A 16,030-nucleotide genomic window follows, 5' to 3' on the forward strand; every position below is an offset into this window, starting at 1 on the left:
ACTGTGAATTAGGTGAAAATTAGAAGGCACTGTAGAAATAGTGGAATGATACAAACTACAGAACCAGCCTTAGAAATGTATAGTATTCAATACATTTCTTGCCAGATGTCAAACATAGGCCTGTGTATTAGTCCTGCCTACTACCATTTTGAAGTAGAGGTGGGATAGTGGAACTAAAGTATGCCTAAGCCATGTTTCAGCAGCCTCAGCTGTATTACGTATCTGAAAGTGATAAGTTAATTATGTTTTTGTTTTGTTTTGTTTTGTTTTTTGCTGTTGCTTGATAAGATGCAGTTATAGAAACTCTTTCCTTGAGGATGCATATGCCCTAGCTTCTAACATAATTTTAGAGAATATAGATTATGAGAAAATAGAATACAGTTTGGCAATAGATATTTTATCAGAAATGAACTAGTCTCAGAGCACCAAGAACTTGAGAATATAGCGTGTGAGGTGACAGCCTACACTTCACTGTGTGCCAATCCTTACATTTACTATTTGACATTTCATTAAGTCTTTACTAGGTTGAGGATTTACATTCTAAAGGACTGAATCATAGCTCTAGTATGATCAAGGTTCCATTTTTACCAGAATTATATAAGACAATTATGTTACCTATTCTTTAATATGTCATATTAACCACCTCTTCAAATAAAGAGGCATTGACCTTTTGTGTGTTCTCCAATAATTATTTACCTTTCCTTTTTTTCCCCCTTTGTAAGTAGGAAAGAAATCTCATCTTAGGAAAACCACAGAGAAGAAACTCCCCACTAAACAAACCATTGCAAAACTACAGCAATCTGATATTTGGAAAATGGAGAATGAGTTCTATGAATTTGCACTAGAGCAGTTCCAATTCATCAGAGCCCATGCTGTTCGAGAAAAAGATGGAGACCTCTACATCCTCGCACAAAACTTTTTCTATGAAAAGATTTACCCTAAGTCGAACTGAGTATAAGGTGTGACTATTGGATTCTTGAACTAAAATTTGACCCTATCTTCACCTTTGTTCTCAGCTCCACAGTCTGGATTGCTGACAGTAGGTGTATATGACAGTTTATATCGAGCCAAATTAGGAAACATACAGTAACATCAAGGAAGTAGATACTGGCTGGTATGTCAGTGTTCTAAGTTTAAGTTTCAGGCATTTTTATTTTTCCTGGCTAAACTTTGGTGAAAGTTATAACCTCCTGCCTGGGAGAAAATATACATCACCTAAAATGAACTCATGGCAGGTCTAATCAAAAGGCTAAATACAATTTCAGAAAAGGTTCTGATACTGTCGTTTTTGATAAAGCATTTTTTCAACTAACCATGAATGAAGATGAGTCCATTTGCCTCTTCTGCCTTCACTGAGGGTTTGGGTTATACACTTCTACTGAATTGTGTTAATAACTGTTTGACAGTGTGTACTTTGTTTTTGTGAGTCATGTCTCATGAAATTTATTGGAATGTTTAATCATATTTGCTAAGAAATGTTTCTGCTGTAGTTGGATTTGCCCATATTTATGTAGGTGGTTTTAATTTTTTAAATACTGATTAGTGTTAAAAATCAATTTAAATGACTAATATGGTAAAAAGATAAAGCGTCAAAGCAGTATTTCTCATTCCTGTCTCCTCAATGTCTAATATTGGGAAGATACTTCAAAGAATACTGAGATTGTCTGAAGTTTTAGTTAAGATTTTTACACATTAATATCAAAAAAGTAAGTTTAGTATTTGTTTCTCCATGGGTTATTTGTAAAGCTGTAAACTGAGATATCGGTGACTCCGTATTATGACTCCATTAGTGAGCGGTGGTATGGGTAGGATTTTCCTACTTCTTCTGTACTTTTACCTGTAGACTATTTTTACTAAGGTGCTTTATAATGTGTTTTAAAGCATTGCATTTACAAAAAAAGGAAAATGCTGTAAATATTGCATATTTTATGTATTTGGACCAAAAGGTTACAAGTAATTAGACAAAAGTGGTTTTGCACCAATTTTATGTCAAGTAAAACCATCAGACCTACTGTTCTTGTATTTCTCATTTAACTTTACTGTTAAGACATCACTGAAATGAACTTCAATAAGCTTTCAATTTTGATACACAGTTCATTATTCATAACTTGAGGCAGTAATTGCAGTGGAAAGAGTACTGGACAAGGAGTCAAAAAACTTGATTTCAGGTCCTAGCTCTACCACTTACCAGCTGTGTGATCTTGGGCAAGTCACTTAACCTCTCTTTGCCTCAATTTCCTCATCTTGAAATGATAATAATACCTGCTGTACCTACCTCACAGGGCTGTTGTGAGGATTAAATGAGATGGCATGTGAAAGCACTTTGAAAATTGTAAAGCGCTATATAAATGTAAGGTATTATTATAGAAACATCTTTAACATATAGTTTCATAGCATTCCTTTTTTAACAAAGAAAGGGAAAAGTCTGCTTGTAAGCTGGTTGAAAAAGTTAATCTTGATATAAATTTGTGTTTGATACATATCCTCCCGGTGTTTTATCTTCCATGTTTCAGCAACGATTGAAATATGAAACACCTGTGAACTCTTAAAGCTTCATGAGCAGCTGCTTGAGTTTAGGAAGTTCCCTGTTAGAAATAGGCTTTGTTAGCTGATTAGGGTCAGGGAAACTTTGCTCTTCAAATTTGAAAGATGTTTCTGTTTTTATTTTACATTACTATTCAGAAATGGTAGCTATTTTATACCTATGGTTTAACTAAATATTTCTGAACAAGGCTTCACAGACTGTAAGCATTTTAGGTAGATTGCCTTAAAGGTTATGGGAGGGCATGAGGGAACACTTCTTATGAGAAAACATTTATAAACAAACTAGAGAAAAACTAAAAGAATGACAGGAAGAATCATTTTAGCACCCTTTCCTCACAATAATATAATATAAAAGTATTAAAAGAACATAGCCAGGCTTTTTATTTTTATTATTATTATTTGGCTTTTTTCTTTCTTTTTTCAAATTGATTTTTATAGGTATTTCCTGAAAGTGTATACAAATTATTTCCTTGCCCAAAAGTAAAGCACCACTTCAGGGTGGGGTTTGACATTACCTGCTAATGAACAAACCCCAGTATGCAAGTTACTCTTGCACCACATGCCCAAATCTTCTTGAGGTGCATTAACTCTTTTAGGTAACTAGAGCAGTACTTTGTGAACTAGATCAGGAGGTAGGTAAACTTTCTGTGGAAGGACCAGAGAGTAAATATTTTAGGCTTTGCAGGCCATATGGTCTCTGTCACAGCTAGTCAACCCTGCCATTGTACCACAAAAGCAGCAATAGACATTATGTAAACAAATGAGCACGGTTATGTTCCAATAAAACTTTATTTACGAAAACAGAAGACATCCCAGATGCAGACCATGGGCTACCAACCATTGCACTGGCTAAATCATTATTTATGGAGAAATCATCTTCGTATCTGTACTCTAGAGGCCTAAAAGAGTTTATATACTTCTAAAAGCTCCTAACATATCCAAAGAATTGCTTTCTGATTCGTGTAGTCTCTCGCACAGATTCATAAACTTTTATGACTTATATTGTTTCCAGGTGGGCATGTTTTCTTTCCCAGTTTAACAGTTCAGAATAGGGGCATTTGTTTTACCATATTTTAGGGTGGGTTAGGAGTATCCTTTCTGGAGACTGAGAAAGGGGTGGATTTAATTCCATCAGGTCCAGTACAGTACTAGGAGTCATAATACTTTATAATCAGTTAAATAAATAGAACCACTGAGACAATAATGTATTTTTTTAAAGTGGCAAATGTGGTTTTCTTTTTTCAGCCTTTGCGCTTTTTCAGTATTTTGACCATAGGGAGATAATTTTTTTATAATACAAAAGTAAATTAACCACTTGGAATTTTAAAGATAATGTTATGTGTGTATGTGAAATATATATATGTATGTTTATTTCCTAAAAGAGGAAAAGATACCTTTCTGTTCAACTTGTATCAACTCCTGTTTTCTAATTGCTGTGAAATGGCAACTGTTGATAAATTATTGTGATTGTTTTAAAATCTAATGGGAAGTAAAATATATTTTGATTTTACCCAACTTTAATCTGTAAAGTAGCACTTAAATATATCTGATAGCAACACTTAAGATATTGCATGGGGATTACTTTCCTGTCATCCATGTGCATTTGTGCAACTTCAAACATATTGGGTGCTTCTGAATTCCTGATGATTGGATTTAAACTATTGAAAATTAGATAGTTTAAACTTACTGATTTTTATAATTTTCTGATCTTAAAATTTGGTTAACGCCTATAATCTGTTGCTTTTTCTCAATATGTGTCCTATTGGAAATTCCTAAAATCGTTGGTGCCATCAGTGATTTACAAACAATATTTTGATATTGCAGATGATTTGCTTACTGTATTTGCATTGTTAGAAAGAAAATAGTTTGTAGACAATGATTCTTTTTTAATAAAATCAAATAATTCTGAAAGCACTAGAGAATTTAACCTAAAGGCTGATTCCCAAATGCATAGCTGGCATTTTAATTTATATTCAAATCTACGTAGAGAACATCTGTGTAAATCATCTCACTGGATTTTCCCATTGGTCATTCCCAAACACACCTATGGTCCTAGAATCCTTAATATGAGAAGCTCCCTGTAACCTTTTATGTAGTTTGCCTTTAAGAGGCCCAGGTGCTTCTCCTTTATGATTTGAGTTGACCTCTTCATAAATTAGCGTTGTTTACTTTCAGAGGAAGCAGAGAAATTGCTGTTACAGTTTTGCATCCGTTTACCCTATGCAGAGTTGCTGTATGATGCCAACTAAACTGCTCTTTAGGCAGCCTTCTGAGGAGAAAAGCAACCCTGTTTCAAATCCACTGCCAATTCAGCTCCTCTGGAGTGGAGCTTACTTTCTGATTACTTGGAGCAGGAATTTTAGAGATTGAAATGAATGATCATTTAGTCAGATTTATCCTGTAATTTCATGCAGCTTTGTGGCCTTTGCAGTACTATTTATAAAATGGACCCTGATGGTGATGAACTCTTTAAAATACATTACTGTTAAGCCTGTGTTGGGACATTGATGCTGTCTATCTGATTTTTTAGACAGTTTTTGTAGCTTTCTATTGAGAGGTATGTGAGCATCTCTGAAGCAGTGTTGAATGTAATTTTGGAAACATGGATTGCGTATTTTGACTTTTATTTTATAAATACACAGCTCAACAGTGCCTTTTTTTCCCCTCATAGTCCTGTTGGAAGATGCTTACTACTTTCTTCTCGCTCCCTGCCCTCCCCCACTCCATTCAGTTGATTCATTTATGCAATTCTGTTTCCAACTTGAAACCATTTTGTCACATCTGTTGGAGAGATAATCACTCCTTTTCCTTAACATTCTGCCAGCTTTCTGATGTTGAAGTGTTTCAGTTGACTACCTGATGCAAAAGCTATAAAATAAACACTTAGTGGGAAGGGGAAAAATGGTTTGGTGTCCTGTTTTAATATTTTCTTTTGTAGCGTTGACACTGATGGACATTTTCCAAGCTGACTCAGTGTTCAGTGTCAACTTAACTCTCAGGTAGTGTTGCCATCAGAAAAGCATGCATCATCATTGGTTTTTAATGATTGTATGGCTTGTGACAATATTTTATCTGGACTGACACGTCTCTGCTGCTTTTGCGTTGTACTTCATCGCTGGTAATAACATTTCAGATAGAAAACTTACAAAGTATATACTTAATTAGAAGAAAAAAGAAAAATAGACAAAGGGCTATTAGAATAAAAAAGAAATGTGAAAGTAACTTAATCTAACATTTATGGCACAGTTTGGACATGTCCATAATTTTTTTTAGAACACACATTTCTGATTTTTTTTTTTCCCCTTAAAAAAGAAAGTCTCAATTACATTGATTTTCAATTCTTAGCCACTGGCTCATTGTTTTGAGCAATGCTTGATTGATTCTATTTATATTATATGATATTGGGTTGATAAGATACCAGTTCAGTGATGAATTTTCTTAACAGAATTTGGTGTGTACTTGCAGTGACAGAACAAAGAACATGGCTTGAGAGTCAAAGGGATCTGCATTTAGCAATGTGATGTCAGTAAACAGGATTGTTGCAAAGGTTGGGCATGATGTATGCAAAGTACTGGGCAGGGTAGGCTAATAACTGCTGGTATTTACATGCTGTGCTGGAATAGTGTTACCAAGCTGATGTGCTGTTCTCACCCTGCAGAATACTAGTTTTGTCATTTCATAAATGATATTTTTATAAATATTTTTGAATGACTGTACTTTTTACTGATTATCTTAATACCACGTCACTTACGTACCTGTAGCATAGATATTCCTGGTTCTGATTCTTGCTGTTCTTTCCACATACAAATCACTCATTTGTACAGATTAAAGGGGGGAAATGCTGAGTGTTCTAAAGAAGATAGGACTTGCTTATTCCAGAAGTGACGGAGTTCATATCTTAGTATATTTGAACAGTAAGGACTGCTAAATAGTACACACATAAAACTCCAGATCCCAGGAGTGAAATGATTTGCACTCTTTAAACAGAAAGGACAGCAGCAGTGTAAACAATAGGCTCTCAAGCTAAAAACTAAGAACATGAAAACCTCTGAGGACCTGACTGCAGTTGTCAAGAAAAGTAGAGACAAGGTTGGGGAGAAGCAGACAGATCTCAGGGCCAGAAACACCAACGTTTGGTGACAGGTGGGATATAATCAATAAATGGGGAATGAAGGCATTAACTTGGGTTCATAACAATGCATCTGTGCAAATTTTCAGCACCCCTTGCTTTTGCCTCAATTAGGCAATGATGATTACCTCCTATGTCAAAGCTTATAAAACAGACGAGCGTTTTCCCAAAGAACCTAGGATCACAAAGAAGGAATTCACTATCTCCCTATGAGATGCTTGGCTTCCTTGCCTCTTTTGCTTTTCCAGATTTTGTGACCTGGATTAGAGTTTAGAAAGAACCCCCTAGAAACTTTTCTGATGTCCTCTGGTTTGATCATGAAGGCTTCTAATGAAACACACCAACTCTAAGTCTCTACCTCTACTTCTCTAAACCTGAAGTTTAAAAATGAAAGTCTTGCCTGGAAATGTTTCACATCATTAACACTGACAGCATTTACAGGGAAATAGATAAAACATATTTGGATTAATTTTCTTTTAGATCAAGGGTGTGGGCAACTAGATTTCTAGAGCCTTCAGCCTATCGGTGATGCTGGAAAAGGATGAGCTATAAGTGCAATAACTGACCCCTGTCTAGGTTTTCTTGCTAAATACGCCCTCCATGAAACAGGCAACCTAAGTATTTTGAACTGTAAGAATGTTAAGAAATTTCTCTCCCTGAGCAGCAGATCCAAGAGTGATTATTCTGGGATTGTAGAATCAGTTCATTCTTTTCTTTCTTCCTCTCCCTCCGCTCTCCTTTCTTTCCAATTTAAAATCACTCAGTCTCTTAGTAGAAACTTAACATCAAAGAACTGTCAAACTTGCTAATTTGTGATTTTTTTTTTAGCATGTGCCGCCTTAAAGTATCAAAGCTTTAACCTGTATCTAATTAAATATTAAAATCTGGCAAAGAGTAGACGTACAGTCCCTAACTGATCTGGCTTCTGAACTTTGTTTTGCTTTCACAAATTGAACCAGTTTGACCTAAATCTGGGTATTTCATGTAGCATCTTGAGAGATGTATTTAAAGTGCTTGTGGCAATAACATTGCATTTGTATCCATTTTGATGATTCTGGGTGCCCTCTTGGTAAGGCAGCCAGGTTGTACTGTAAAACAAAAACAATGTAGAGGTTTCAGTCGTAGGTGTTTGAAACTGTTAGATCTCTCAAAATTGATTAGCTGAAATACACCTTTTCTGGGTAACTGAACTCACCCGTAATTCCATTTGAAGCGGGCAGAGCCTTTCTGAAAATGGCTGATCAGAAATGAGTGACATTTTATTCAACCAAGAGTTACCAGAGACATATTTTTTTTCCTTTAAAAGTAATTTAAAATTCACCAGAGGATTACTAATTAGGTCTCTAGGCATAGCATGGTTATCTGATCAGACTGTCATGCCCATAAACAGTGAAAATGCAGCATGTTGATCCATTCTTGTCTGTTTTTAAAGGAGGCTGTGGACTTTAAACTCCTCTCTCGCAGGCTTGCTCTTTGTTTCGTGTGGGGGCTCTTTGAATAACACCTTAGATGAGAACAATGTTTAAGAAGTAGGCCAGTTATATTTTGCTTTTCTATTTCTACCATGCTAATGGCTCTCACTTGATCGTTTAATCACTGATCCAAATCCAGATGGAATTAGATGCCCCTTCCTGCTGTAGTCCTGCAGTCAGACAGTCTGTAATGTTTGATATGGATCTTCTGAGTGGACAAGATGAGATTAGATTAGTCTCTGTGGGAGCCAGCCCTATTCATTTTCTAAGAAAGTTATACTAGAGGCCTGAGGACTGCCAAGAGCAAAGTGGAAACAGAGCCCAGCCTTTTCCTCTTATCAAGATCCACAGTGGTTCCACATTAAGTAGTGGAGATTCAAATAATGAATTGGATCAGAAGCCAGGAAGGAGGTCCTTGCCACCCACGATTGGAATATGAACTGCATGTGTTACGACTTTATTACCTTTTCTTATATTAATATATGACAAAGACTGAAATCTCTGGCATGGAGTAAGGCAAATTTTACTTTTGTGGGTTTTTTTTTTTACATTTAATATTTATTGAGCCCCCATTGTTTGCCAGGCACTGCACTACAGGCTCTCTGCACCATGAGCTTTAACCTTTCAATAATCCTCATATTCAATCCTTTACAACTGTTTAGAACTTTTTAATTTATAAGGTGCTTTCATTTCACATTTATCCTCTCATTAGATTCTCACATGCAAGGGTAGATACCATTATCCTCATTTTGCAATCGAAACTGACACAGCTAGTAGGTGGAAGATGGGCTCCCGAGCCCTCAAGATTCCTAGTCCATCAAACCCTGATGCCCTTCCTGCTATGTGCCTGTCTCTGAAAGTGAGCAAGGGCTGTAATACAGATTAAACAATTGCAGTGGTTCTTAGGCTATAATCCTATCTCTGGACCAATAGTGTCAGCATCCCCTAGGAGCTTGTTGAAAGGCAGATTCTTAGGCCCCAGCCTTCTGAGTAGGACCTAGCACTATGTTTATTAATAAGCTTTCAGGTGGTTCTGACCAAGACTAAAGAACCACTGGACTAGAGCACCAGTTTACAGATGAGACGACTGAAACTCTAGCTGAGCTTAACCTAGCTAGTTAAGCAACCTAAGGCCTCTCATAACAAAAGTTATGCGTTAGGATGTGAACCCAGGTCAGTCTGGCTCCAACACCATCTGTTTTCTACATTGGACTGCATTATAAATTATATCTTATATATATATTTCATTCTTGGTAAATTCCTCCCTGAAACGTCGTCTTGGGGGACAACAGAGCAGGTCAATGAGAAGAAAAAAGTCCCAATGTGCTCTTCTGGAGTAAGGCAACCAGTGCCACCCCTTTTAATGAGTTTCTATTTTCTTTCTGTGTGAGGTGAACGTTGGGGGCTAAGCCTCAGCGTGGCTAGTAGCGTGCTCAGGAAATTCTGGGACAGAGCCGAGAATCCAAAATGGCTACCCAGACTAAGTGCATTTCATCTGGACTTTCTGGTCCCAGTGTTCCTTGGTCATACTTAATAGTTTGCTGTGATGGATTTAATGGCAAGAGGGCTCCTTGCCCTGGCTTGGCAATATCTGTGGAGCTATGGGTTGACGTAGTGTGGAAATACTTGTGGCTACTTGGAAATCCCTGTTGCTGTCATCATTGGCAGTGCTTACCAGCCAAGATCCATAGTCTGTGGTCACATGCGAACTCTTCCAGTCATGCGGCTTAAACAGAAGTGCCCACCTGTTTCTCACAAATTCTACCTGCATTTTTTTTTTCTTCTTGAAGCAAGAGCCCAGACCAAGGGTTAGTCGATAGCTCAAGGGACTTCCAGGGAAATCAGAACTGATCTTTGTGTATAGCAGTGCCGATAGGCTTCCTTCCACACACTCTGAGAGATCAGCAGGGCAGTGGACTGAGCCTTCAGGTGCAATGTGTTTCCTCCACACATTCTTTTTGAAAGAGGAAGATTGTTGCCCATGTATAGTGTACTTATGTGCTGGCACTGCACCAAGTGCTATGCATTTGTTAGCACTCATTTCATCCCCCCTTTTTTTTGAGAGAGGATCTCAGTCTGTCACCCATGCTGGAGTGCAGGGGTGCAACCATGGCTCACTGCAGCCTCAAACTCGGGTTCATGTCTCAGCCTCCCAAAGTGCTGAGATTACACGCATGAGCCCCCATGCCTGGCCTCATTTCATTCTCTTAATCTTCTGAGGAAGGTACTACTAGCGGCCCCATTTTACAGTTGAGAATGAATTAGAAGTTCAGATGCTTTCTTTTTTTTTTTTTTTTTTGAGACGGAGTCTCGCTCTGTTGCCCAGGCAGATGCTTTCTTGCAGTCACACAGCTAGAAAGTGGTGGAGAGGATTCAAATCCAGGTCTAACTGCAAATTTTCTGCTCTTAACCATCGTGTAGCATAGGCTCTGACAGCTATGACAGGCAGTGGTGGGGGGTTGTTTTGAAAGTCTCGCCATAGGCTGGGTGCAGTGGCTCACACCTGTAATCCCAGCACTTTGGGAGGCCCAGGCGGGGGGATCACCTGAGATCAGGAGTTCGAGACCAGCCTGGCCAACATGGTGAAACCCTGTCTCTACTAAAAATACAAAAATTAGCCAGGTGTGGTGGTGTGCCCCTGTAATCCCAGCTACTCGGGAGGCTGAGGCAGGAGAATTGCTTGAACTCATGAGGTGGAGGCTGTAGTGAGCTGAGATCACGCCACTGCACTCCAACATGGGTGACAGAGTGAGACTCCGTCTAAAAAAAAAAGTCTTGCCATATGTCTTTTCTGCCTCTTTCACACAGCCCCACAGGGCTTGGCAGCAGGAAAAGTGTGACCTAGGGCTATGGCAGTCACCCATGTGAGCTACAGCTATGGCTGCAACTTGGTGCAGCCTCTAACCATGAGGACTGGGAGTTTGGAGGGGCAAATTTAGGCCATTTTGTTTACTTGAAATGCTTCCTCCTAGTCCTCAAATTCATTCCCACGTCAATAAATGGCAGTTAGTTATTCGTGGTGGTGGTGATGTCTAAAGACTAACAGGATTCCCAGATTCAGTGTTGGGAAAATCACCTTGAGTCCCCTTTTCAATGTGCTGGGGAGTGAGTACAGGCCAAGTTCCAGTCATCAGTTCCCAGCGATTCAGCCAGAGTGTCTTGTGAATTCTCCCAGGGCTCTCTGGTTTTAGCAGGGTCTCCATGTGCAAACCTTGCCTTTGCACAAAAGCCACCATGGCAGGAGGTTGACCAAGCTGTTCTGGGGGGGTGAAAGGTGCCGAGCAGTTAATGCTTCCTCCTAAGTGCTGTATGGAGCAGGCTTGGCCCAGATCCAATATGGGCATCCATGCAAAGGCTGGTTGTCTCCCGGTGTCCATGCAGCCCTCCCAGCCATCCCCTCACTTCCCTCTGTGGCATACTGTTTACAGCTGTCTCCCTCCACGTGCCCGAGGGCCTTTCTGCAAAGAGGGGTTCAGAGATATCCAGGACCAGCTAGTCTAACCTTTTCAGGGTGGGAGAGCAGAGCAGAAGTTTTATAGTGGATACAAGGCCTGGAGCCAAAGGAGTAAAACCTCTGCCTCATGGGAGTCCGGGCATGCTTAGGTAGGAGGGGGTGGCAGGTGGGTAGGAGAGCCTCCTGACTCCAGAAATCTCGCTTTGTAAGTGGCACCTGCTCTGAGCTCCAGATATCCCTGAATTTGGTTTTGCCCTCTGTTCTTGCCTCTTCCTGTCTCTCTCCTCCTCCTCACTCAGTCCTTCACCACAACATTCCTTTTGTGTTTAGGGAGATTTCCTAGCACCTCCCTGGCTAACAGATCAGATCCATCTGAGTCACGCCGAGCCTCCCATTTAGTAACTTAGGCCTCTGGAGTCCGGGTGGCCCAGGCTTCATGCCAAACCTGCTACTGCTAATAGTAATGCTATTATAATGGCTTTTATACTTAAATCTCTTTTCTTCTAGGAGCCCCAAGGTCTTTAACAAATGCAAGAATTACACTACTGTCCAAAAAATAGAAACTGAAGGAAAATACATTCCTTATTCCAAGTCTACTCCTTCATGGGCTTACATAGTTGCTTTGAAGGATGGATCTTTAAAGGTTCATAAACTTTGGTGGATGAGTGGGGTGGATAAAGGAGACAGGCTTTCTTATTGCCCGAGGCCCCGCCAGTTTCACCATCTTATCTTTAGTTGGTTTTGTGGCTCAAAGACCTTGAAACTACATCGGGATGAGTCTAATAAACTGGTATCTTAGAAGAAGAGATAAGGTTCAATATGAATAGGTTTGGCTCTCATACCCCCCGAGGTTATGGGTCTAACAGGTGCTCACTGAGCTCAGCTTGTCGTTGCATGGTTTAGGACAGACAACAAAGATGACCTACAACAGATACTTTGAAGGATGGAGTCAGCTTAAAAGGCAAGCATTAGGTTTGGCTACACGCCCCTATCCTTAGCACCTGTGAAGATCTCAGCGTGCAAAGAGAAATACAGATCATGGCCCACTCCTCTATGCCTGGCACTGCTGGATGCAGAGGAAGGGAAGAAGCACTAGGGGTGGGCTTGGCCAGGACCTGCCCTCCTTTCAAGGGTCCAGCCACCTTGTTTAAAGGAAAGAGAATTCATCCTGATGCCAAGCAACATAGCTTCCGATTCTGACTGCACCTTTTCTCACCTGGCATTCCCTCAATGTCCACCAGGTTGCTTGCTTTCTGTTGGAGGAGAAAATGCTATCTAACTTTAAGTATTAAAATCTGATGATCTGACTCAAACTCATTCTTCACACTGATGCCAGAAAGCAAGTTTCTGTCTTCCAGAGAGAAAATTCATGTTGCTTCTTCCCTCAGAAAGTCTCAGTGGCTTCCCACCCACTGTGGGAAGGGGTGCGGCTCCTTTAAAGTAGCGTTCAAGACCTTCTATGCTGTGTCCCTAACTTCCCTTTCAGCCTTGTTTACCACCACAGCTCTCTGGTAGCCTGGACCAACCAGGTCACTTATACATACTTTCATACCTTTCTCCCTGTTCTTCTCCTAGTTCTCTATGGAAATCTTTCTCACCATTCAAGACCAAGCTCAAACAGCATTTCTCTGGGACAGGTTCTTTGATCCTGAAAGTCGGAATTTACTATTCCTGTCACTACACTCGCAAAGCCCATTGCTTGTGCCTATGTTCAATAATAGTGACATGGGAAGCACATGCTTTTTGAATAAAGACAGACTTGAATTTAAGTCCTGGCTCTCTCCCCTGTCATATGCTTTTTAGAAAATCACTAATCTCTAAGTTTCCTTGTTCTACCGAAAGTAAAACCAAAGCCAACTTCACCTTATGTGTTGTAAGAATTGAATGAGGTCATAGCTCTAAAATCCTTGGGAGAAGAACACTGTGGGTGAGCTAAAGGCATCAGCATTCCCTAATGTTGTGTTCTTGGTCCACCTGCCCTTCTTCCTCTTAGGTGGCAAACTCCAGGCAAGGGCGTGTTCTGGCTCTTGACATTGACCCCATCCAACTCCAACACCATGTCTTGTATAGGGACACTCACTAAACATTTACATTGAAAGCACTTAATTTCTCACTTCCTCGGTTTCTCTATCTGGACAGTAGTGAAAACAGCAAAAAAGAACATTCTGGGCTCTAAAGAAAAACTCCCCAAATGCCCCTCCCAGGACGGAGCCTATTGTTAATTGGAAAATAAATAGTTCTCAGCTGAGCACGTCTTTTCCTTTCATGGGACCCCTGCGATGCTGTTTGGGAGACAGTTACAGCTACTTTGAGGAAATAATGACTGCCCCAAACTCCTTTGGAAGAATGTTGGGAAGATAAATGAGATAATCCACCTGACAGCTCTTTGAGCTCTTATGAAAAAGATACCCTTGAAATATAGGATACAGGTGTGGCTTGCTTTGGTATGTGAATTTTGGAAATTTTATTAAAATCTGAACCTACAAAACAGACAAATTAAGGGGTGAAAATTAGCATCGCAAACAGCCTCTTGGCTTGACAGAAAGATTCACAGCAGGATCCCTTTAAATAGCCAGCTCCCCTGGTGCATCTAAAATATGACTCAATCTATAAAGAATTTGATTTACATATACTCAGGAACACTTCTACTACAGAGGAGGAAGCACATATGTTTTTTATAATAAAAATCGATAACTTTGGGGTTTTAAAAATATAAAATATTTCTTTCTTCTCATCATCTTTAATCCTGCAGTTAACACTTCCACTGCTGGGAAGTCGCTCTGAAAAACAGCTGCATGTTCTGCAGAGGCCAGACCCTCACGAGCACAGCTCCAGGAGCGTGCAGGTAGAAAACAGCTGTTCTTGTTTGTTTGTTTGTTTTTGTTTTTGTTTTTTTTTTTTTTTTTGAAACAGAGTCTCGCTCTGTCGCCAGGCTGGAGTGCAGTGGAATGATCTCAGCTTACTGCAACTTCTGCCTCCTGGGTTCAAGCGATTCTTCTGCCTCAGCCTCCCAAGTAACTGGGAGTACAGGCACGTGCCACCACGCCTTGCTAATTTTTGTAGTTTTAGTAGAGACGCGGTTTCACCATATTGGCCAGGATGGTCTCGATTTCTTGACCTCGTGATCTGCCCACCTCGGCCTCCCAAAGTGCTGGGATTACAGGTGTGAGCCATCACACCCAGCCCATTTTTTGAGGTGGAGTCTCGCTCTGTCACCCAGGCTGGAGTGCAGTGGCGCAAGCTCAGCTCATTGCAACCTCCACCAACTGGGTTCAAGTGATTCTCCTGCCTCAGCCTTCCGAGTAACTGGGATTACAGATACGTGCCACCAAGCTCGACTAATTTTTTTTGTATTTTTTAGTAGAGATAAGGTTTTACCATGTTGACCAGGCTGGTCTCGAACTCCTGACCTCAGGTGATCCACCTGCCTTGGCCTCCCAAAGTGCTGGGATTACAGGCATGGGCCACTGCGCCCTGCCGGCTAAAGCATTTTTAACTCACTATAAGATTGAAAGCAAGTAGTAGACCTCTGACATCTGAAAAAGTAAAGGCCAGCCTTATTTAGAAGCGGGACCGTATGTGGCAGGTGCAGGAGCCTCTAGAAATGAGTGAGCTCATTGTTCAACTTTCCTCTTTGGGAGTCTCTCAGGGTGTGTGTGTGTGTGTGTGTGTGTGTGTGTGTGTGTACATGCATGCATGCATAACAGCCAGTGCTTGGAACAATCTCCCAAAGATGTCCACATCCTAATTCCCAGAACCTTCACATATGCTATGTTACATGGCAAGGGGAAATTAAGGTTGCAGATGGAATTAAGTTTGCTAATCAGCTGACTTTAAAATAGGAAGATTTTCCTGGATTATCCAGGTGGGCTCAGATTATCTAGTGTGATCACAAAGGTTCTTAAAAGATGGAAGAGGAAGATAAATCAGTGTCAAGTGATGCCGTGTGAAAAAGACTGGCCTCTTCAGTGCTGGCTTTGAAGATGGAAGTGAGACCAGCCTAGTGAGACCCATTTGGACTTCTGATCTCAAGAACTGTAAGGTTTTACATTCGTTTTGCTGTGAGGCACTAAATTTCTGGTAATTTGTTATAGCAGCCATAGAAAACAAATCTGGTAGTAGGGAGGTGGGTGGTAGCAGTGGTTATTGCAGCTTCACTGCATATTTCATGCTGAAGAGGCCCGTGTAAAATCTCTGATTGTTTTTGTAAACATGGATGCAAATTCATATTCAATTGCTACAGGCCCCATTTGTCTAGAACCGCATTCTAACCAGGAGGTGAGATGCAGGGGAAAACAGAAATATTGTGGGCTGGCCCTTGAACCATCCTGTGTGCCACACAGGAGAAGACCTAGAATTTTCTCTAATGACAATGACTCCTTTCTTCTGGTTAACTTCCCACTTGTAGGTTACCCCACAAAGCCAATGGCA

The 16,030-nt window shown here is 40.3% G+C and overlaps 1 protein-coding gene across 4 annotated transcripts in view; it reads left to right on the forward strand.

The window, feature by feature from the left end:
- The window catches only part of HS2ST1 (heparan sulfate 2-O-sulfotransferase 1), a 201,763-nt gene extending 194,193 nt beyond the window's left edge, over window positions 1-7,570 (forward strand). For 3 of the 4 annotated variants that reach the window (XM_009212233.3, XM_009212248.4, XM_009212241.4), the window contains one exon: window positions 723-7,570. In XM_009212233.3, coding sequence (XP_009210497.1) covers window positions 723-952 — 230 coding nt within the window. In that variant the 3' untranslated portion in view covers window positions 953-7,570. The remainder of the gene's footprint in view (window positions 1-722) is intronic. The other variant, XM_003892150.5, reaches the window with a different exon arrangement.
- The last annotated feature ends 8,460 nt before the right edge of the window (window positions 7,571-16,030 follow it).

Source organism: Papio anubis, chromosome 1 (genome assembly GCF_008728515.1).
Source record: "Papio anubis isolate 15944 chromosome 1, Panubis1.0, whole genome shotgun sequence".
Lineage (NCBI taxonomy): Eukaryota > Metazoa > Chordata > Mammalia > Primates > Cercopithecidae > Papio > Papio anubis.